Source organism: Nanorana parkeri, unplaced genomic scaffold, assembly GCF_000935625.1.
Source record: "Nanorana parkeri isolate BGI_ZX_2015 unplaced genomic scaffold, ASM93562v1 scaffold14, whole genome shotgun sequence".
NCBI classification, from domain to species: Eukaryota; Metazoa; Chordata; class Amphibia; order Anura; family Dicroglossidae; genus Nanorana; species Nanorana parkeri.
In genome coordinates this window covers 2,884,128-2,906,312 of record NW_017306282.1, presented here as the reverse complement: position 1 = coordinate 2,906,312, position 22,185 = coordinate 2,884,128, and the positions used below count along the sequence as shown (strand labels likewise).

The 22,185-nt window shown below is 41.1% G+C and overlaps 1 protein-coding gene across 1 annotated transcript in view; it reads left to right on the top strand.

Moving 5' to 3' along the window:
- The window catches only part of CRACR2A (calcium release activated channel regulator 2A), a 96,953-nt gene that overhangs the window by 28,813 nt on the left and 45,955 nt on the right, over window positions 1–22,185 (top strand). The window contains exons 2-4 of the mRNA XM_018557921.1: window positions 12,722–12,946; window positions 16,209–16,320; window positions 16,947–17,136. Of these exons, the coding sequence (XP_018413423.1) occupies window positions 12,767–12,946; window positions 16,209–16,320; window positions 16,947–17,136 (482 nt within the window). The 5' untranslated portion in view covers window positions 12,722–12,766. The remainder of the gene's footprint in view (window positions 1–12,721; window positions 12,947–16,208; window positions 16,321–16,946; window positions 17,137–22,185) is intronic.

Here is a 22,185-nt window from a genome sequence, read left to right as displayed (position 1 = left end):
TACTCCCAGTTCTATTTATAGCCGACGACCCCTCTGTTCATTTTAGCCTATCAGTCACAAAGATTACATTTTAGACATAAACCTAGTTTTTGCTGTGTCAGATTTTCCATTTATCATGCTATTGTTTATCCCAGGACACCATCATCAATCTCGCTGTCATCCCACAGATGACTAGGTTCCATTCCATTTGAAACTATATTTATTCCAGAATTGCAATGCAGCACAAATTGCAAGTTAGAAAAGCTGTCCTTGGCCAATATCCATTGTGGAAGCCGAGATAGACGAATAAGCACTTTCACTTTTTCCATCCTTCCGGAAAATGGATGAACTCGTTATCCTTGACATCTCTGTGAATTACCTTCACAACGGTGATGTTGTGCATGCCAACATAGAATTGTTGACTTCACTGGCAGGACAGCTATTGACAAAATGGGGGGAATGTATCAAAACTGGAGCAGACCCAATCTGGAGTAATTGCCCATAGTAACCAGCTTCCCTTTTCAGTTTGTTCATTTAAGCTTTGAAAATGAAGGACAGAAGCTGATTGGTTGCCTTGAGCAACTGTTCTAGATTCTGTCTGCTCCAGTTTTGATAAATCCCCCTCAATGTTTCCTCTTCTTCCATATAAAAGTAGCAGCCTACTTTGCCAAAAAAAGTAGATCTAACCTCTAACTAGATAAGAAATTGCCATTCTTTTTAATAAAATATTTTTCCTTTTTACATCTCAGTAATCTTCTCCCATCTGTTCCTGCCTACATGTATTACCTCCAAGGTCTGTTGGACCTTGGACCTCATTGCTCTGAACCGGCTTCCATTTGAAGACAGCTGTAAATCATGCCAGAGCAATGAGGATCGGCATGGCTGCTGGTAGTTTCCAACAGGGCACATGCGGCAAGGTGACAACACAGAACTGGGAGATGGTTGTCAGCCCACAAAAGGAGGCCTGAGCAAGGCCCTTCATGGTGAAATCAGCCAGAAATGTTATTTTTTTAAAGTGAAAGCTACAGATTTGAAAAGATTGAAAACCACTTGTGAAAATACATTAATATGGCACAAATAAATGAGATTTTCTACTTTAATATGATTTTTCTACTTTAAGAAATGTGAAGAAATCCTCTCAAAAATAAATCAGAATCAGGCATACCTGCAAAGAAGAGACTGAATCATTCCCTCTTCCGCTGTCCACACCACCATTGTGCTCCATTCAAAATAATTCCCCTGTTTAAGTCGGCTGGGAAACTGACACTTCATGGAGTGTTGATCTCCTTGGCTTCTCCCAGCTTTCTATTGTTCCTCCTGCCAACCCCCAGGTCATTACTGTCCTGTAAGGGCACGGAGACCAGAACCCCCCAGAAGTGTTGTTTGACCAGTAGACTTCAGTAGAGGACTCCTCTTGAATGGAGCTATAAAAGGTATATATCAGTCTCTTCTTTAACAGGTATGACTCTAAATTTTTTTAATGCCATGATCACATAAAAGTGATCTTACTTTCATTAAATAACAATTGTTCATCATCATCAGCACATTTCAAGGAGGTCCAGTTTAGAATATGACTCCAAAACTGATGTTGAACATAAACAAATATTGTTGCCACTTGGGGACTGGCATGCAACCCCACTACCTCCTAAGAGTCTACTGAGCTTCATGTAGAAATACAAATGGAGTCCATGAAATGAGACAGAGTTCCGTACAGCAGATAAAAAATGTAAATGCCTTGATGCGCTTTGTATGGTTGCACTTATTAAGTGTAGCGCCCCTTCCACTTTGTTGTGTCGCTACTTAATTTAGTGTTTTATTTCTGGACTGTAGCCAATCTGGATGTTGAATATTCTGACTATTGTATTTTGTGGTGCATTGATGCATTTCCCCAGTTACTGGGTTTGGGGCTCAGCATACAATGTGGGAGGAACAGTTATCAGATTATGAATATGCATCTGGCCCTGACCAATCCCTGTGCGGGCTTAGGGAAGGTGATAAATATTTGGGAACACCTTTCCAGAACTTTCCCCTGGGGCTTCTCCCATGGGAGGAGGCCTGTGTGTTGCAAGATGTCTGGCCTAGGCCATAGCATGTGGGAGGTGCTGGGCACTCAAAGGTCCAAGATGCTACTGGAAAGAGGCCTTAAGGAAGCTAGTGAGAACTGCCTTCTGGACCCTGTAAGAGATTCCTTGCCCTAGACTCAGGTACTATATAGAAGAGAAGAAGCCAGTTGAGGCACTACAAGCCCTGTGTTGTCTCTCTCAGAGTCATAGGCTGATCCTGGCTGCTCTCTGTTGCAAGAAAATATTTTTGGTCTCTATTATAGGACCTGTTGCTACCTATTGCTATTTCTGTTGCTACTAGTGCTATACTGTCTTTCATTTTTTTTCTTTGGGTATTCTGCAACCCTAACCCTCTCTTCTATGTTACTCCTGAGCAATAAATACTAAAAAGGCCCTACGACTCGAGCCTATTCTGTCCTAGAAGTGGTGGTATTGCTGGAGCTGAGAAAATGGCCGGTAACAGCTAAACAGGTAGGAGAACTTTAGGTTATTCCAATAGCTCCGTCAGGGGTAAGTGCTACAAAGTATCTGAAACTGACCAGTTGAGTCCAGCACATATGGCCTTTTCCGTGGCAGCTAAAGCAAACTGTGCAGTCCAGTTCAAGGTGGTCAATTTCAGAATATATATTCCAGCCCCTGGTAGCCAGTTACTAACCAAAGTTATTTGGTGGCCATGCTTCTGTTTGGCAGGTTTAGAGTATGTTGCCTAGTCCCTGGTGGCACAGTATAAAATATATTGCCCTGTCTACACTGTCCTATTTCTAGTAGCCAAGATAAACTGGGCAAGCAGGTCCATAGTGCTTGGTTTATCAAGATGTTTTGCAGTAAATAGTAACCAGAATAAATACAGTAACCTCTGTTGGCCAAATTCAGAATACATAACACATTCTCTAAATTAGCGGGTCTGAACTCTGTCAGAACAGTTTAGAATACACCAGATGAGAGGTCAGTGGGCCAACATCGGTGTCACTTTTTTAAATAGTACACTATGGAGAATACAGGAATCATACCACTATTTGACTTTGCAATGGCCAGACTGGGAATTTTACAGGGGACATATCACATGTGAAGACCTGAACTACAAGAGGTCAGCATGCCATTTAACTTGCAGCATCCAAGCAAAACTAAGACATTAGCTATTTGTGGAATTGGCCTTTAAATTTCAAATTTGCACTATTAAACAGTTGCTGTTAATTATCTTTATATGCATCTGTGGATTGATTATTCCAAGAATGTCAGCAGTACATTTATTCTTCTTCAAGGATCAGGAAAGGTTAATACATTTTTAAACAAATTCCCTTTTAGATTAGAGAAACAGTGCATTACATTCAAAGTATGTGGTGATATTACACACATTTTGACATTTGGGAGAGTTAAGAATAATTCTGACACAGATTTTAATTGCTTCTGGTTTTATGATGCATTAAAGAGCAATCCCGTGCAACAAGTGAAATTAGTCACTGGAGTACTAATACTATCTAGGAAACACTGTCTAAAAGAACACTCGGTATACCCTGCATTTTAGGTCATTTGCTGCAGCTTTATACCACTGACCCTCTCTTATGTCATATGGGTGGGTCTGCTTCCTAAATCTGCCCTTTCGAACTCCCTGTCTCGGCTTGAGCTCTGACCAATTAGATTTCAGCTGCAGGTCTGAATCTTATTGGTGCCTCTGAAAAACCTACCTCTTAAGGTGCCCATACACTACGATTATCGTACGATTTTTGTATGCGACCGACTTTTCGGCCGATAATCGTATGTGTGCATTGCAGTGTCCGACCGACAGTACTGTACAATCGTACGACTTTTGACGGTCAAGTATGTTTGAAAACTTTGCTAGATCGTACGATTGTCGTAAGGTTGCTGGCGTTTCCGTCCGCCAAAAGCCGTACGATCTACACTGCGCTTGCGCTAACGAAAATAGGGCAAATCAATTAACGCATTTCGTCCAGGTGCTTTTCGTTAATTAAGGCTAAATTATTCTTGTGATCATCGGGGCAGGATGGGGCTGCCGTACGAAAATCGTACGACTATTCGATCATCGGACGAAAAGTTTCGTCCGATAATCATAAGGTGTATGGGCACCTTTAGTCTTGGCCATTGGATCATTGTATTGTTTGTCAGAGGAAGTGCAATCATGTCATATTACAAATCATTTTTGAAAATATGACAAAACAAACATATACCATATATACTGTACATAAATACACATATAAGAAAAACACTATGGGGGTGATTTACTAACCTAAACACACGCACGCACCAGGTGCGTGTGATTTTCACACAGGAAAACGTATTTATCAACCAAAAGGTCTCTAAAAGCATATTTCCACTAATGCCATATATGGAAAAATCATGCACATGATGCATATATAATGCTGCTTCACAGTTTAGACCAAAATGGTTAGCTCATGCATTTACATTCCTGCATTCATCAACGCAAGCAACACAACATAGAGCTAATTTACACAACATGACCTTGCAATTCATGCAGGGCTTTGCACAACACACCTGCTGGGTGTGTACACACTACAAAGGTGTCTAGATTCCACCAATAGATCATGCTGGGAGGGAACACACTACAGAGGTGTATACTTGTTCGTGGCGTGTTTATAAGGTTAGTAAATCAACCCCTATAAGTCCAAAAGTTTGTGATCACCTGGTCATCAAACCTGCTTTTCATGGTCAGAGGTCTGTGGACAACTCTCCAAATGATGGAGTTCAGGTGATTCCACTGAAGGGTATTGTTAATGGTATAGCATACAAGACATTTTAGACTATTGTGCACTTCCAACCTTGTGTCAACAGTTTGGGGAAGATCCTTTCCTGATCAAGTGTGACTGTGTGTGTGTCCATCTGCTAAGTCAGATCCCTAAAAGTAGGTTTGATTGGTTTGGTGTTGAGGAACTTGAGTGGTCTGCACAGTGCCCTGACCTCAACCCTACTGAACACCTTTAGGATTCATTGGAACAATGACAGTGAGCCAGGTCTCCTCGTTTAGCATCAGTACCTGACCACACAAATGCTCTTTTGGCTAAATGGGCACACATTCCTACAGACACACTCCAAAATCATGTGTAAAGTATTTCTAGAAAAGTGTAGGTTATTATGTGGAGACATGCAAAGGGGGGTGGCAGGAGTGGGATTGCTGGCCATGGTTTTGGTATTGGATGACCAACAAGCTCACATAACTATGATATTCAGCTGTCCACAAACTTTTTCCATTGGTGTAATGTACACTTTCCGTATGTGCAGGACAGGAAAACCCATACACGGGGTTTGTCTCAGAATTTCATAACATTAATGCTGTAATAGTAATTTGACAATAATCACTTATTATTGACTACAAAACCTTCAATGATTTTTCACAACAGTGTAACTAATTAAATGAGAATAAGAACTAGTTACCAGTTGGATTTTGTAATAATCTAAATCTTCAACCTTTATTTGTTATAATAGAACAGCTTTACTCCTGTGGGATTACTTACGGGTCTATTCACTAAGCTGCCGTAGGCAGCCGAGTGAATAACCGACCTGAAGTGAAGTGAGCCGAATACTGTTCGGCTATTCATTTCAGACTGGTACGGCTGATTTCAGCCATATATCGGCTGAAATCAGCTGTACATCGGCTTGCTTCGCAAGTGCAGAAGGAGTTCGACTCAGCCAATCCAACATCTGGATCGGCTAAGCCGAACCTCCTGCAGGCTACTTACTGCTGTTCGGCCTATTCTCATAGATGCCGAACAGCAGTGAGTGAATAGCCGAATGCTTAACAAATTAAGAGTGGAGATTTAGATGATTCTTACAAATGCTCATTCCTAAATGGTTGCTTTGGTTGCTTTTCAGTACATTATTCTGTATTTTTAATTAGACCAGAAAAGTAGCAGAAATAATCTCTGTTTTTCTGTTCCCTCCGTAATGTTCAGTGGTGGTTAAGAAGCCACTGTTGGGTACACAGTTAGTAGTAACGCCACTAATCAAATGTAAGATGATGACACAGTTTTCCAGTTCACTATGTTTCTACTTTTGATCTGCCATCCAATGTGAAAGTCTCATTTACTTTTATTGAAGTAGAGTTAGTTTTATTGTTTTGATGCATAGAAAGAGGTTTTCTAATAGGCATTTTCTTCAAGGTTCCCACATATAGCCCTGCGGTAATGTAGCTTTAAACCCACATCATCTTTTCTTCTAGAGTTAGTATCTTATGACATGGTTACTACTTGGATGCTGGGCTGAAAGATCTATGAGTCACTTGTTGAAATAAAATGTAGACTAATGTAACTCTTTAACCAAATAAACTAGTAGGGCTCCCAAGGTTATTTGGTAAGGTGGCGAAAAGCAATAATGATTTTCAGTGTCATGGCCTTTACCAAATCACAGCTAATCTTGCAATCATCTAAAGGGGATGTCCACTTAAAGAATCATCTGCTATGCTTCTAAATTTGTCATCTGCTTCCTGAGAGCTTTTAACAAAAAGTGTGCCAAAACATACTGCATACTGTATATGTGCTAGTTACAGGTCTGGGAACACTTACAGAGCAGTCATTTCATAACATTAGAAAGCACGGTTAGAAAGATGTCAGGCAATGTTGCCAGGGAAATATAAGCACATAACACTTCACCCTCCCCGCCACAATGGACTTCTAGGAAAATGTCATTGCAGGCTTTTTGAGTGAATAACTAACCTATTGGTCCTTGCCGAGCCAGAAAAACTACTTGTGGACAGCAGTAACAGTAACAGTACTGCCCATTGGTTGCTTGGCGTTTTTGATCAGCAATGGTCATGTGATGCTTTATGAAACCTGGGCAGGTCGTTCCACGTTAAAGCCTTCAATGTAAAAACAGGAGAAGGGTAATGAGTAACTTTATGGTTGTGGATGGAATTATTAAATATGAAATTGAAGGAACCCTTCTATTTTCCACCTGTTTCCCATTGACTAGAATATAAAAGATAGGAAATGGAAGGGTGAAAGCTGCAGCAAGTTGTATTTTTTTTGAAGCATGAAGGAAAATGCATGGCATTTAAAATGTTCATGTAGAAAGACAAGTAAATAGATGGATATGTTATATAGTGCAGCAGTTTTCTTCCTGCTTTTAGAAATAAAAATGTGTTTTCTAACAAAGCTTTGGAGATCTAAACAAGGAAACAATCTGCTTTGATGAACCAGTAGAATTATAATGCTGTCTGGGTGGAAGTAGTGGTCTCTCTGCAGATATTTAACAAAACCCCTGTCAAGAGCTAGAGTTCTCCAATCAGGATCCAGCATTGCAGAGATATAAGTGTGATTTAGCAGAGGAGTATGTTGGACTTCTGCAGAGAGACCACTGCTTCCCAAAGATCAAGGCTCCTTCTCTGCAGTATACTGGTAAGGTACAGGGATTTCTACTCAGACTCCATTTGCCTTTAAAACCATGGAACTGTAAGACTTTGAACACCTTTTCTTTTCATGCACCTAGAATGTATTTAGCTCATTTAAAGAGGAACTCCAGAAATCTATCAAAATTAACCCTTGTAGTGGGGCTACCTCTGCACTGCAAAGATTAGGTGCTCGTTTTGGTCTAGGGGCTCAAATAAAAAAATAATGTACTCACCTGATCCTTGCCCCCATCTAGTTGCTAGACCGGTCCCCACAACCTCTTTTCTCCCCGTCGACGTCATCACATGTAATGCAGGTCCAGTCACCTGCTTTAGGTTTGAGGATGGTGAGGGACATACTGGCTGCAGGACCGAGGATCAGGTGAGTATATCTTCTGTATTCTGACTCCTAGATCAAAACAAGCAGGTATCCCTCGCAGTGCTGGGGTAGACCCACTGCAAGGGATAACTTTTTAAATAAGTGCAGTTTCTCTATAAGCTGAATATATAATTGGGCCTAAAAAAAAAAAATTCCATTCCAAAGAAATTCCATTTTTAGTTGCTGGTTTACCAAAAGAAAACAGAATGTTTAATTATGGAATCAAAGAAACACTGTTTTTTTTACACCTGCTTCCCGCTGACGGCGAAATATAAAAAACAAGAAACAGCAGTGTGAAAGCTGCAGCATGCTGTAGTTTTTAAACAGAAAAAAAAGTGTAAGAGAATTGTTTCATGTAGAAACTGGGAAAATAAAAGGAGCCGTTATGCATTGCGGTAGCTGTAAAAATAGATTCTACACATTTTACAGATGACGCAAGAGAGAACAAGTTACTGCGTGTAATTTCTGTATAGCACTATCATTATTTGCATTGCTTATTAAGAGCTTCTTTTATGAGAACACATTAATGTCGAGTGTAAAATGAGCCTGCTGAAATGTACCCGTTGATATGATTTAAATGAAGCCAGGCAAGGACAGTGCCATTCAAGTTCAATCATCAGTAACATTATAAAATATATATTTACGCTGTGCTTCAGACAGCCAGCAGCAAGAAAGAAAATAACTGATTACATCCATCTTGTTGATTTAAATCAAGCCAGCTGCAGGACAAGGTTCCAAGCTCAGGCTTGAGTAAAGGGCCAAAAGGGATACCAACTGGTCCTTTTTAGCAAGGACATCCTGTATTATCAGTATATTATGACTACCATTCTATGATTTGCTTAATTCCAAACCAGCGACACATTTGGATGAACTTGCCTGGCCGACTCAGTAGTATCTGCCGGTCATGTGTAGGCTTTCCTATCTGTTTACTGCTAGACTGCCATACAGGCCATTTTTCCACTACTCCCAGCTCATCACCAGCAGATTCTGGGACCAATTCACTAAGCCGCAGGAGTCATTTTAACTGCATTTCCTATTTTATCTCAAGGCTGTTAGAACTTCTTGCACAGCCTCACAGAGAAACACAAGCACACAGTCTGATATGCATGCTGCACATGGCATGGAAACAGGAAGCATGCCACAGCTTTATTCTCTACCTTTTTCAATACAACAGAGTATCTACCATAGATAAATAACAGAACTTATAAACACTGCCATCTAGTGACTGAAATTGTATACCGCAGAAGTTGTTGCTAAAAACACGGAAATATGTATTCTAACAAAGGCAATTTCCCTTGAACCTGAAAAGACACAAATTAACGCAGCTCTATAATCATTACTGCATCATTCAATGTATTTTTTAAAGTGATATTAAGGTCTCCTCTTTTTCAGCTATTTACATTGAGTCTTATCAGACTTACTTGCTGTCCCTCCTCTCCTCTCCCTGCCTGCAAATTTTTCCTTTTCTTTATTTTAATATGTAACTGCATCAATGGTGCTGACGTCAGCCCCGAGGGTGGCTTATTTTTCTCACTGTGTCCTAAGGAGCCACCTTGTACTGCGCACTCCCGGGCTGTGGACTACATCCCAGTGTGATAAAGCTGCCTGTGCCCCCACACACAGGCATTCCGATATGTAAAAATTGTATAAAGATCCACCTTTGCCTTCTCCTCCCCATTGACAGTGTCCACACATCAGCGTTGAGGTATTGCAATGCATGATGGGACATGTAGTCCCAATTACTAAGGACAGAAGGGCGCTCCCTGGCTGGAGGTTCTTCCAAACAGCAAGAAGGAGAGACAAGGATGTGGCTGTAAAGTGGTAACTGTGTCTGCATGTATACCTTTACGGGAGAAGAATATTTAATGGATTAGGCCACATTTGTCACCAGCAACTAGATTATGTGAAAAACAGCGAGGCTTTAGTACTACTTTAAATGCAAGCAGTATGCGTTCCTAAATTTGATCTGGTGTAAGCATCTTCCAGTCCCTGAACAGCAAGGCTTTAGTGTGAGATGTGAAGTAGTACAAGTAGCCAATCAGTTTATGTGCTGACATGAAATATGCTGATAGGAAGAAAAAGCAGAGTGATAGAGAGATGAGCTTATTACTGGGCTGCTTCTCCTTTCAGTGTCCAGTCACGGGCTGGGGTGGGTCCAAGATGACCTGGGCTCCCCCCTCAGTCCTGCGCCCGGGGCAAGTGACCCCCCCGCACCCCCGGTTGTTACGCCACTGCCTGGGCTCAGAGGACGAACTGACTGGGTTAAATGGGGCTGGCTATCATGCTGAGGACATCTGGTGGCAGAAAAAACTACTTCAGTGGGAAATCTCTAGATTGAAGATAAATATATTGAAGAAAAAGCTGTTTTTGATATTTTACCATTTAATGGAATATTCATTTCTGCTTTAAAATGTTCAATCTACATTCAGAGTGCTGCATAGGTGTCCTTCATATCCTGCATATTCAGGTTTACATTGCCATTAAATATCACAAAGTTTATTAAACAACATCAATATAAAAAAAAACACATCAAACAAATGTAGCAGGTCTTTGACGGCACCCCTAAATTCACACTCAGTTGGTCTCCCGTGCCAACCACCAGCAACTTTTTTCTCAGATTTGTGGGTACAATACAAGAGCAATATTGAAAACCACACTGTAACTATGAGGGTCCTGCCGTCTTATGCTCCCTGGAAACTAATATATTATGTGACCATTGCATTTAGCAACTTGTCACCAATTAGGCACCTTTCACCCATCAGCACATTAAAAGAGAACTATGGGGTAACCGTTTTTTCCCATAGTTCTCTTTAGGGTCACGGGAGGTTGCAGCCAGGACGGGCTCCGTCAATACTGAGTGACAGTTGCCTTTGCCTATCTTAAGGCAGAGCAAGCTGTTCCCTGCCCCTCCACGCGGCGGTATTTTTGTCGCTCACTTCCCGATCAATAGAGCCGACATGTGACAGTTTCAATGGCTCTAATTATGGGGATAAGTGTCATTTACTCACCTCATAGTTCTCCTTCAAGTAGTCTTTGGCACGACTAATGATCAATTAACCAGCACCTAAACCAGCACAAACACACCTGCCCTGTCTATACCCCCTCCAATGGTCTGCCATCATCCTATTTATCTACAACCCTTTCTGAGATCACTTTCTAGGATTTTCATTTTCACAACCCCCCCACCATTTTCATTCTTCCAGCCCACCTACTCATGTGCCTTTCGCTCAGCTGCTCGGAGCAATCCGTTGAACTGTTGTAAGCACATATTTCTTATGATTTAACATTTCCTGTAAGTCTTCTCTTTCTGCTTTGTTTAGTAGAAAACTCATAGAATCCACAGTTACCATCAATCAGAAGGCGGCAATATGGCTGCCTGTGCTTTCATTTTAGCCAAAGCTTTTGGATAGAAGTGGGTCTAGTTAGACTCATGCCAGTTTTTTTTATTTTTTTATTGCTGTGTCCCACTGGAAAGATTTCTCTTTACTTCCAATCCCCAAAATGCAAAATGAATCTGTTCAAAGTTAGGGGAAATCCTTAAAGCAGAAAATAAACTAATAGAGATTCTAACCCCCGCATTGCTTTATCCAAAAGCAAAAAAAAAAGGTACCTTTTAATACACTTTAAAGGCACCTGTACAAATGCCACTGGTTAGTTTTTGGAAAGTTTGCATCTGCTTTAAAGTGATATTAAAGGCAAACATTGTTTATGTTATTTCAAAAGCTGATGAAATCGCTTACAATGGATGCTGCTCCTCGATGTTTAAAGGTTTTAGCTTCCTGCAGAATCAGCTGGTCCCCTGAGCACTATTCCTGATGTACGGTTTTAGGGCCTGCTCATACCAGATGCAGTGCGTTCCGGCCCAATTCTTGCCAGAACACATTGCTTTGCATTACGGCCAGCTCACTTTTTTGTGGGGCAGGAGGGGGCGTGGCGGGCCACTAAAGTGAATGGCACTGTAGCCATGCCTCATTGCCGCCTCTGGCCGCAATGCGATCGGCCTCACAGGATCGCAAGGCACATTATGCCTGCAGTCCGGTCCGATCAAAATGCTGCAAGCACTATTTTGATCGCACCGGACCAGATCGGACCGCAGGCATAATGTGCCATTCACAATGGCCCTCAACACCCCCTCCTGCCCCACAAAAAAGGGAGCCGGTTGCAATGCGAGGCAGTGCGTTCTGGCCTGAATCGGGCTGGAACGCACTGCATCTGGTGTGAACGGGCCCTTAGGGTGACTCCTTTCCCTTGCAGGGTCCTATGGAGCCACCCTTGTGTGTGCTAGTAACAAACACACAGATACTGCAAGGCAACACACTTCCCTGCTACCCATTCCATCCTCCTCCCTTTTCCAAGCTAGTACATGGACAGCTGCTGGAGACTGCTTTGTCCCTTGTGATCATGTACTGGACAGAAAGTTCAGGGAAGCCGAGCTGACAGAGTTGAAGCTAACTCTACATGATGACTGTAAGTGCTTGGGCACAAATTTAAAGAAAATACTTTGTTGGGTATTGTATATTTATTTGATCTGGATTCATTATTGAAAACATTTGAGAGTTTAATACTACTTTAAACTGTACACAAGTAAGACTGATTCTAACATTAATTATTCTGTGATTTAAAAGGTTGTATGGATTGTACGCAGTTTATAAACCCATAATATGCTTCAAGAGCATAGTCTTAAGTACCACCTGTATGCATGTTCTCATGTTGTAGCAGATAATTATTCTGCTTTCTCCCGGCGCCCCGTACTCATGTGATTGCCTTATGTTCCTGAACAGTTTATTAAAGGAGCAGAGTGAGGCAGGGTTTTTCAAAAAGCCCTTTTCCTTTTTTTCCCTGGCTTCTGTGGCTAATTAAAGAGACGGTTGCTAAGAGATGATCAGAAGCATCACTGTGAGACTCTAATGCACTTTCTTTTTTTGCCCTACCTTTAACATCTAGGTTGTGGACCAGAGTTTGAGGATCCGCTAATCTGTACACTTGGTAATGGCTGCTCTTGAGAATTCTTCAACACTTCATGGGAAACACAGACGATTGGGAAGACAAACCCAAAAAGACAGCCTAAAATGGGAGCAGGGACAACAGACTATGCTGGGGAAAGCAAATGAGTTTTTTCAGATCTGTGATATCGAGGACAAAGGCTTCATTGCGCGATGTGATATGCAGGTAAAACCAACATTCTTTTATTATAGAAAATTGCGCCATTATGTTGCATAAGTTTGCAGAAACTTTTATTTAAAATTAAAAATGGTATCAAACTAGACTTGGAAGACCCAAAAAAATATTTTTACAGCCCAAAAGCTGTAATATATCATTTTTTGGAGGATAATTTTCCATGTGCTTTAGCATGATTTTTTTTCATTGATAGGGCAATAAAGCAAAATTGTCAACATGAGTTTTAATACAGAAACTAGTAAACAAAATTATGGCCTATTTAATTTTAGTTTTTTTGTTTTTTTGGGGGTGTTTTTCTTGTCCTTATCTCAATGTTGACTATTACAAGGTTGAACTGTTGCTTCATATCCATTTTTCAACCTGTTGACCAGCTCTAAGCTGTATTCCTTCCTTAAGCTCAAAATGTTTTAGTACTATACAGCATGGCAATATTAATAATTTCATACATTACAAGATTAAATATAAAATTAGGATAAAATGCCCAACTGATGACCCATCAGGAAACTTTGAGTGTCTTGAAATAATTTTTTGCTTGCTCTTGTATCCTTCAAATAACTTGCGTCTTGAAAAAAATGGCTGAGAAAGAATATAGAATACAATACTAATCTACAGTTAAATATTGTCATAGAGAATATATAAAAGAAGTAGTTGTAATACAAAAGAACATTAAGTATATGTGCACTATTGTTATTCATTAAAGGAAGCTACAGAGCATAATATTGATTTACTGGAATTTCCAGAGGAAGAACATCATATTGTAGTGAAGAGACCTCTTCATGACTGTCGCTGATAACCTATGCGGTACATGACAAACTGCTTTTTGTTTCACAATCAATGGACACATGAGGCTATTGTATGTTATTATATGCAGTGTTTTAATGTAATCTTAGGATACTGGGCCATGTTAATGGGAGATTTTTTTTAATGATTTAAAAAGTCTAGTTTTTCATAAATGTAGATTTTGTTATTTAACATTTTTTATTGTAATTTTTATTAGCTGCTATGTAATGTTTTCAGGGGTTGTCCAAGGAAAGGAAATTTTAACTGACTGAGCTTTTTATTTTTTGTGATTGTTGACTCATTGCTGTCAGCACTTATATGTATTGCCTACACAAAGAGGATGCAGCCATTTTAATAGTGAATCAATGTTCAAAAAATGTACCCGGTACCGTAAATTATGTCATGATGTAGCAATGACATCTTAATGAGCTCAAAGTGCGAATGTTAGTTCTAGCATTAAATGATCAATTTCTGCACTGTGCAAGTCCAACAGTTAGGTTGGATTTACATTACATATGAAATATTTGGAACACACACATGACCGGGAGACAAGGTAAAGATAAAGTGAAGGGAATTTATCAAAATTGGAGCAGACAAAATCTGGAGCAGCTGTGCACGGCAACCAATCAGAGCTTCTCTCTCATTTTTAAATCTTAACTGAACAAACTGAAGAGAGAAACTGATTGGTTGCCATGCACAGCTGCTCCAGATTCTGTCTGCTCCAGTTTTGATATATTCCCCCCAGTGTGATTGAAAGACCTCTTTGGACTGTTACCAGCTTTGACTCTTGAAAAGTGCACAACAGGGGCAGGTCTTAAGAGCTCTACAACAGTTGCATCTTTTCAACAGTACACAACAGGTGCAACTCAAGGTCTTGAGCAGTGTACACAATAATTGCAGGTCTTGAGCAATGTACACAATAGTTGCAGGTCTTGAGCAGTGTACACAATAGTTGCAGGTCTTGAGCAGTGTACACAACAGTTGTAGGTCTTGAGCAGTCTACACAATAGTTGCAGGTCTTGAGCAGTATACACAATAGTTGCAGGTCTTAAAGGAGAACTATGAGGTCAGGGCTTTTCCCCATAGTTCTCCTTAGGGTAACGGGAGGACACAAACTAGCGTCCTCCTGTCACCCTAAGCTCAGTATACAGCTCGCGATATACTGAAACACCGCAGCTGAAGCAGATCCCGACATTTATGTCGGGATCCGCCCAGCTGCGTGAGTGACAGCTGGCTCTGCCTGTCTAGAGGCAGAGCCAGCTGTACCCGCCCCCTCCCCCATCTGTTCCGCCAGTCAGCGCTGGAGGATCGGGGAGGGGGGAATCCAGTCCCTCCCCTGTCACCGCTCTGTGCCGTGACAAGATCGAGAAGTGAGCAAACGCCGGTATGTGTTCGCTCACCTCCCGATCTACTGAGCCGACCTGTGACATTCTCATTGTCACAGGTCGGCTAGAACTATGAGGATGAGTGAAAAGCACTCACCTCATATTTCTCCTTTAAACAGTGTGCACAACAGTTGCAGCTCTTCAAATGTACACAACATGTGCATCTCTTTCGCAGGGGAACTAAGAGTTGCAGGTCTTGAGCAGTGTACACATTAGTTGCAGGTCTTGAGCAGTGTACACATTAGTTGCAGGTCTTGAGCAGTGTACACAACAGTTACAGGTCTTGAGCAGTATACACCACAGTTGCAGGTCTTGAGCAGTGCACAATGGTTACAGCCCTTCAATAGTACACAACAGGTAGATCTCTTGAACAGTGTGCAACCTGCAACTCTTGAGCAGTGTATTTTTATATATATTGTGAGGGTATTAGCTCGATAGTAGCTCGGTACCGGGTGTGAGTGACTTTCTGGATGAGTACTACTCATAGAAAACAGGCACAACAACCACTGATTTTTGGTGAAAAGCACACGTGCAGTTTATTCACACATTTTACTAGCTCAAAACAAAAGAGACATGAAAATAAATCCTTGCCACTTGACAACTAACTACACAGTTTTCCTTACCTATCAGCTAGGAGCAACCTTGTGCTGCCCAAAGCACCTAGCTCCCTGAAAAACGTTTGCCATACAGGTTGTATCTCACACCTTGCCACACAGGCTGGAGCTTATGTTTTTGCCACAAAGGCTGGTTTTAACCACACAGGTGTTCAGCTCCCCAGTCTGCTGAGGCCCAAAGACTGGTTCCAGGGTGGAGCTACTCCATTAGGAGGCTGGGAGATCTTATGGAGGCCCTAATAAGCCAGCTTGCCTCAGCTGGGCTTGTTACCTCCAAGACGCCAGTCCTCTCAACACTTCCCCCTACAGGAAAACCTTCAGTATAATGCCTGAACCTGGGACACACATATCTGTCATCCTGACTAGACCCAGATGTTTTTGTTAGCCTTCCGTCACAATATATTGTATATATTGTATATATGCTTGCATGTATTGAGACTTGTAAAGGATCATATTCTATACATTCTTTTTTAGAGGCTACATGGAGAGTTACCTCTTAGTCAGGAAGAACTGGAGAAAGTTTTCGACACCCTGGATGCTGACGGAAATGGTTTTCTGACCTTAGAAGAATTCACTACCGGATTTAGTAAGTTTTGGTCTATTCATTTTTAAGGTATACTGACTTTTGATGTGTTTATAGCTGAGCAGCTCAAATATACATTATTTTAATGATCTATATGGCTGTCATTTAACTGCCTGGATCCTCACTGGGCAGACTCTTAATTTGTCCTAGTGACCACTGTCACCAGGAGTGAAAGTGAGGGAAAATCCAAACTTTGAGTCACCAAAACAGCAATAGAAGCGAAGTCCGCCAATGAAGACCTCCAATATTGTTGTGGTGACCACTGTCTAAGATAGGATTTCCCTCACTTTGGGGAGATTTTCCCCTTGTGTCTATGGGACAGGAAATAAAAGGAAATCTCCCCAATGAAACACAGACAACACCTGACAGGGGTTTTAACTCTTTCCTTCACTATCCAAAACTAAAAGCAAATGGTTTGGCTTTTTGATATACTTGAAGTGAATCTGTTGCTTTGCTTTGCATGGAAAAAACACAGGCTCACTTTAAAACTGATATTTTTTTCAAAGCTAAGTCCTACCTACACAATCAGAGTCAGAGTATCCCACAAAGAGTTAAATGATCAACACCAAAGGTAATTTTAGAAAAGGTGAAGTATATGTAATTAAATTAAACAATTTGAACCGTTTCAGGTCAATTTCTGCATGGAGAGGAAATTCCAGCTCATGAAACACCTCATGGAGAACTTGATGCACAACTGGAATTTGAAAATACGTATCAAACAAAATGGGAAGAAAGTAATCAGGAAACACAAGAGGAGGACGAGAATACTCAATTCTACAACCTAATTGACGGTTTAGGGGCAAACAAATTTTTGGAAGAGTAAGTACAAAATTAAATATGTAGTAAATACCAGTGACGTGCATTGCCTTCTGTGCTGGGTGAGGCATCCCCCAGCCCACCATAGCTCTGCCCTCGTCCCACTGAAGCTCTGTCCCTGTCCCACTGAAGCCCCGACCCCCAGCTTGGTAACAAAGCTGTGTGGGGAGGAGGAAGTGAGGAGACAGGGAGGAGCCCTGTCCCTCACTAGTTTGTCACTGGTGAGGCATCAAGATCGATATCCTCACTGTTTTTTTTTATTGGACAGTTTGGACCAATGGCGCTTTGCCATTGGCCCAAACCATCTAAGCAGCTCACACCTCTAACACAGAGTAGAGGCTGTGACAGTTCTTGCTTCACTAGGTTAGGTTACACAAGCAGTGGGGAAGCCCGCTGCTGTGTAACCTAACAACCTGTCAAAAGCCGGGTGCAGTGCTGCCTGTAATTAACAGGCAGAGCTCTGTCCATGACAGGTTACACAGCGGGGAGTGGGGAGTTTAACCTGTAACAAGCTGATCTGAATGGAGAAAAAGCTGTCAGCTTCAGACTTGAAGCTGACACCCTTTTCCTCCATAATACTAGGTGAGGCTATGCCTCACCTGCCTCCCCTGACCACACGTCCCTAGTAAATACAGAGCAAACAGCCAACCACAATGATTATTCATTTTAAAAACATGTATTATGTTTTTTAATACAACATTCATTTGCAAATACATTATATAGCCAAATAGTTACATAGTTAGTCAGGTTGAAAAAAGACGCAAGTCCATTGAGTTCAACCTATATGCTTGTGGAAACCTGATCATCACACCTATATAAGCTTTCTGGCCATAACAATTCAAAATCTTAGGCTTAAGTATCAGTTGCCCCACCACCACCACCACCACCTTTTGTGGCTGCAACTGCCTTCACTCTTCTGGGAAGGCTTTCCACAAGATTTTGGGATTTGTCTGTGGGAATTTGTGCCCATTCACCTAAAAGAGCATGTGTGAGGTCAGGTACTGATGTTGAAAGAGAAGACCTGACTCGCAATTGGCATTCCAGTGCATCCCAAAAGTGTTCAGTAGGGTTGAGGTCAGGGTTCCCAAGTTCTTCCTCACCAAACTCATCCAACCATGTCTTTATGGAGCTGGCTTTGTACGCAGGGGCACAGTCATGCTGGATCAGAAAAGGGCCTTCCCCAAGATGTAGGAGGGAGGATGCTAATTTGATTCATATGCTTTGGAGATGTCCCAAATTGTTGAGAAACTGGCAAGGTATAGTTTCTCTTATTAATCCAGTATTTGGAGTTACATTGCCCCTGGACCCTAAAGTATGTCTTTTATACTACTTGGAGGAAGATCAACATGTTCCAGGGTTATGGACTCCATTGTACGACTTTTGCTTACAGCACAAAAGGTGATTGCTTTTAAATGGCTGTCTCCCCGACCACCTTAAGTAGAGGAGTGGTGCACACAAGTTAATTTGGTTCTACTAAAAGAGAGACTGCTTTTTATACATAGAGGTTGATTTTAGAAATTTAAGAGGACGTGGGACCCCTGGTTGTCAGTACCGGGCCTAGCACCATTTATGTTAGTAATCCCAATTGCTCGGTAAAGGAAGGAAGGAGAAGGGGAGGCTTAGAAAAATTGTAAAGTGCAGGGAATGCTCCTCTTTTTATTTTATTTTAGGTGGATGGGGGTTATTATGAAATAAGTGTATACAATGATTTGTAAGATCTAAATTAGGCAAGTGAATGAATGTCTTGTTTTCTTGTATGTACTGTACTGTTTTGAAAAAACTAATAAAAGAGGAATATTACAGAAGAAAAGGGCTTTCCCCAAACGGTTGCCAGAATATTGGATGTGCACAATGGTCTAAAATGTCTTTGTATGCTCAGATTCACTCTAAGGTGTTAATGAGTTTTAAAAGTGCACTTCCTCTTTAAAACCATATTCTCCTAATTTATCTGGCTCTGCGCTGTTACACAGCAATGTGTACATGAAGGATACTAACCTAATAGTACCTTGGTCATTTTGGATGATGGACATTGTTGATCCAGGGAATATCTGATTGCCTTATGGGATCAGGAATTTTTTTTCCCCCTGTTGGAGCAAATCGAACTACGCTTTATAGTTGCTTTTTTGGCTTTCTCTAGATCAGCTGTGGATAACGTTGGGCATAGGGCTCTGTTTATGGTGGTTTTTCTATTTTTTTTCTCTATAGGTTGAACTAGATGGTTTTTTTTTTTATGTCTTTATGTCTTTTCTTCAACCTGACTAACTATATAACTATGTAACTTCCCAGCTTCCCTTCAAATGAAATGGGAAACCTCAGATGGTAACTGCTTTTGTCTGATACCTTGTTTAAGTAGCTCTATGACACCAGCTCACAAAGGATGAGTTGAGGTCAGGGGCTCATGAATAAACAACTCCTAGTTAGATGTGTAAATATAGATAATGGCTCTTCAGTACATTTACATAAAACATATTTTTTTTACTTCCTGACAAAACTCTTTATAGTTTCATGTTTATAGCCAACTACCAAGACGAGTCATTACATGCCACATAGTTTATTTCAGGATAAATGTGGTGGAGCCAAAGAGCAAACACCCAGATTCCTTCTTGTTTTTGTTTTTTATTTATTTATTTGAATAAATTAAATTGTTCTGTTTTAGTTACTTCTTGTAAAAGTTACTAACCTCAAATCTTAAAGGGAAAGCTTGTATTTAAAGTAGAAACGATGGCTCCTATAGTGTTCACATGACCAGGTATCAGCATATCGGTCATGTTATGGTCATGTTATCTCTTCTAAAGTGACTTAGTGGACTAACATTCAGAAGGCGCAACAAGGAACAAGGACGAGAAGCATGGTAATAGGAGGATAGGATGAGAAAGCAGAGTGACGGAGAGAAGAGCTCATCACTGTGCTGCCTCTCCTTTCACTGTCCAATCACAGGCTGGGGTGGGTCCAGGATGACCGGGGCTCAGAGGGAGTGGGTTGAATGATGCTGGCTTTCAGACTAAGGATATCTAGCAGCTAAAAGAAAGTACTTGGAGGGAGGGGGGGGGGGTGTCTCTGGAATAAAGAGAAATATTTAAACAAAAGCTGGTTATGCTACTTTATCTTTTAATAGACAAATTAGTTTTATTTTCTTATTTTTGGCTCTAGTTCTTTAAATAAAGTGTATCTCCAGACAAAACTTTTTCTTTTAGTTTCAGATCCAGTGGGGAAAGGTTACAACATCTTCCAGATTTTGCTGCTCTCTGTTCTCCCACTAGGGAGATTTCCCCTCACTTCCTGTCCCAGTGACAATATGTCTCAGAGATAGCAATAATTACCTGACAGAGGTTATAATTGTGACGGACCGCCTGGTACCCGACTGGGTACCTCCGTCAGAAATCAGTTTCCTCCCTGCTGGAACCTGAATTCCAGTGTCCTCAGCCCAAACCTGCCTAATTATTGGAATTATATACAAATATACAGATCCAATATATTAGGACAGAAAGCTGAAACTCCTCAATCATCAGATAAACACCAATATTGAAGTAGAAACCAAGAACTGACTTTATTGAAAACCAGCTCAGTATTTATACACTTCTGGAAGTCCAAAAACATAACACAATCAAACATGAACAGCATGGAAGCAGACCATCCCCTCCCCGATGCCTTAGGCTGGGTTCACACCTAGGCGTATTGAATATGCGCGTCTGTCACGCGACCGTCGCACGTTTTTTTCCCCGCGATTCCCGGTAAAAAAGTTGCGCGATTCCGAAGGCTACTTAGCTGTATCCCAATGTAAAACGCCCTACAAAACGGCCCAAAGAAGTAGATGTACTTGTTTGAGCGTAGGCCGTTTTGTAGGGCGTTTCAGACGAGCGGAAATACGGAAAGGTGTGAACCAGACCCATAGAAAACAATGGGATTTTCATGTTTGTACGTTTTGTTGAGCGTTCATAGAGCGTTGAACGCGCGACAAAACGTAAAGGTGTGAACGGGGCCTTAATGAATGAATAGGGAGAGAGGAGACACATGTGATGGGATTATGTCCTGAGTGTATAATATGGTAATCTACTCATCTAGACCCAGAGTCAGCTACTCCTAGAGTCAGCTATCTTAATCCCATCATCAACACAATAGAACAAGGGGACAAAGAAACTGTAACACATTCATTGGGAATCTCAGTGCAGAGTTAACCCTTTTTGTGTTGCTGGATTCACACCCTGTACCTTTTAATGGGCAATGGGAAAGATGCGGCATATAAACTCCACACATAAATCTGGGTTATTAGTTTCAAGGGGTACACAACATAACAATCCTCGGGGTTCCAGGAACAGTCCCTCAAGTCTTAGTTCCATGTAACCCCAAGAGGTCTGAGGGGGATCTCCATATTCCTAGGTCCATAGTCAGTAGGAAGGAGGCTAGCCCTCAGGCTCCTCCAGCAGCCCTAGTGATGGTTCATTCCTTCACAATTATCATCTTCACTCTATAAAAAAAAATATTTTACCTGGAGTTACACTTTAATCTCTGAAAGATATTCAGTATGAGAAGGGATGAGATTGCACAGCTCAACTTAAATTTGTGGATAATATTTATGGCCTGGCTTTCACAAGTCCTTAACCACTTCAAGACCAGGTGTTTAGACCCCCTTCCTGGCCAGGCCATTTTTCAGTATTCAGCGCTGCAGTACTTTGACTGACATTTATTCCGTCATGCAACGCTGTACTGAAATGAATTTTATACCATTTTTTGGGGACAGATAGAGCTTTATTTTGGAGGTATTTAATCACCACTGGGGGTTTTATTTTTTACTATAATTAGGAAAAATTAAAGAAAATTTTGAAAAATAAAAGTTTTTTTTACAGTATGTTAGGAAACATTTATTATTACCCAGTTTTTTGGTAAAATATAAAAGTCAGGGTCACGTCGGGTAAATAGACACCAAACATGTCAACCTTTAAAATTGCGCGCACCCTCGACATCGCAGAAAACTACCATACCCAAAATTGGCCATAGGCGACACTTTAAAAGCTTTTACCGCTCATCAGTTTAGTGTTATCAGTGATTGATGGC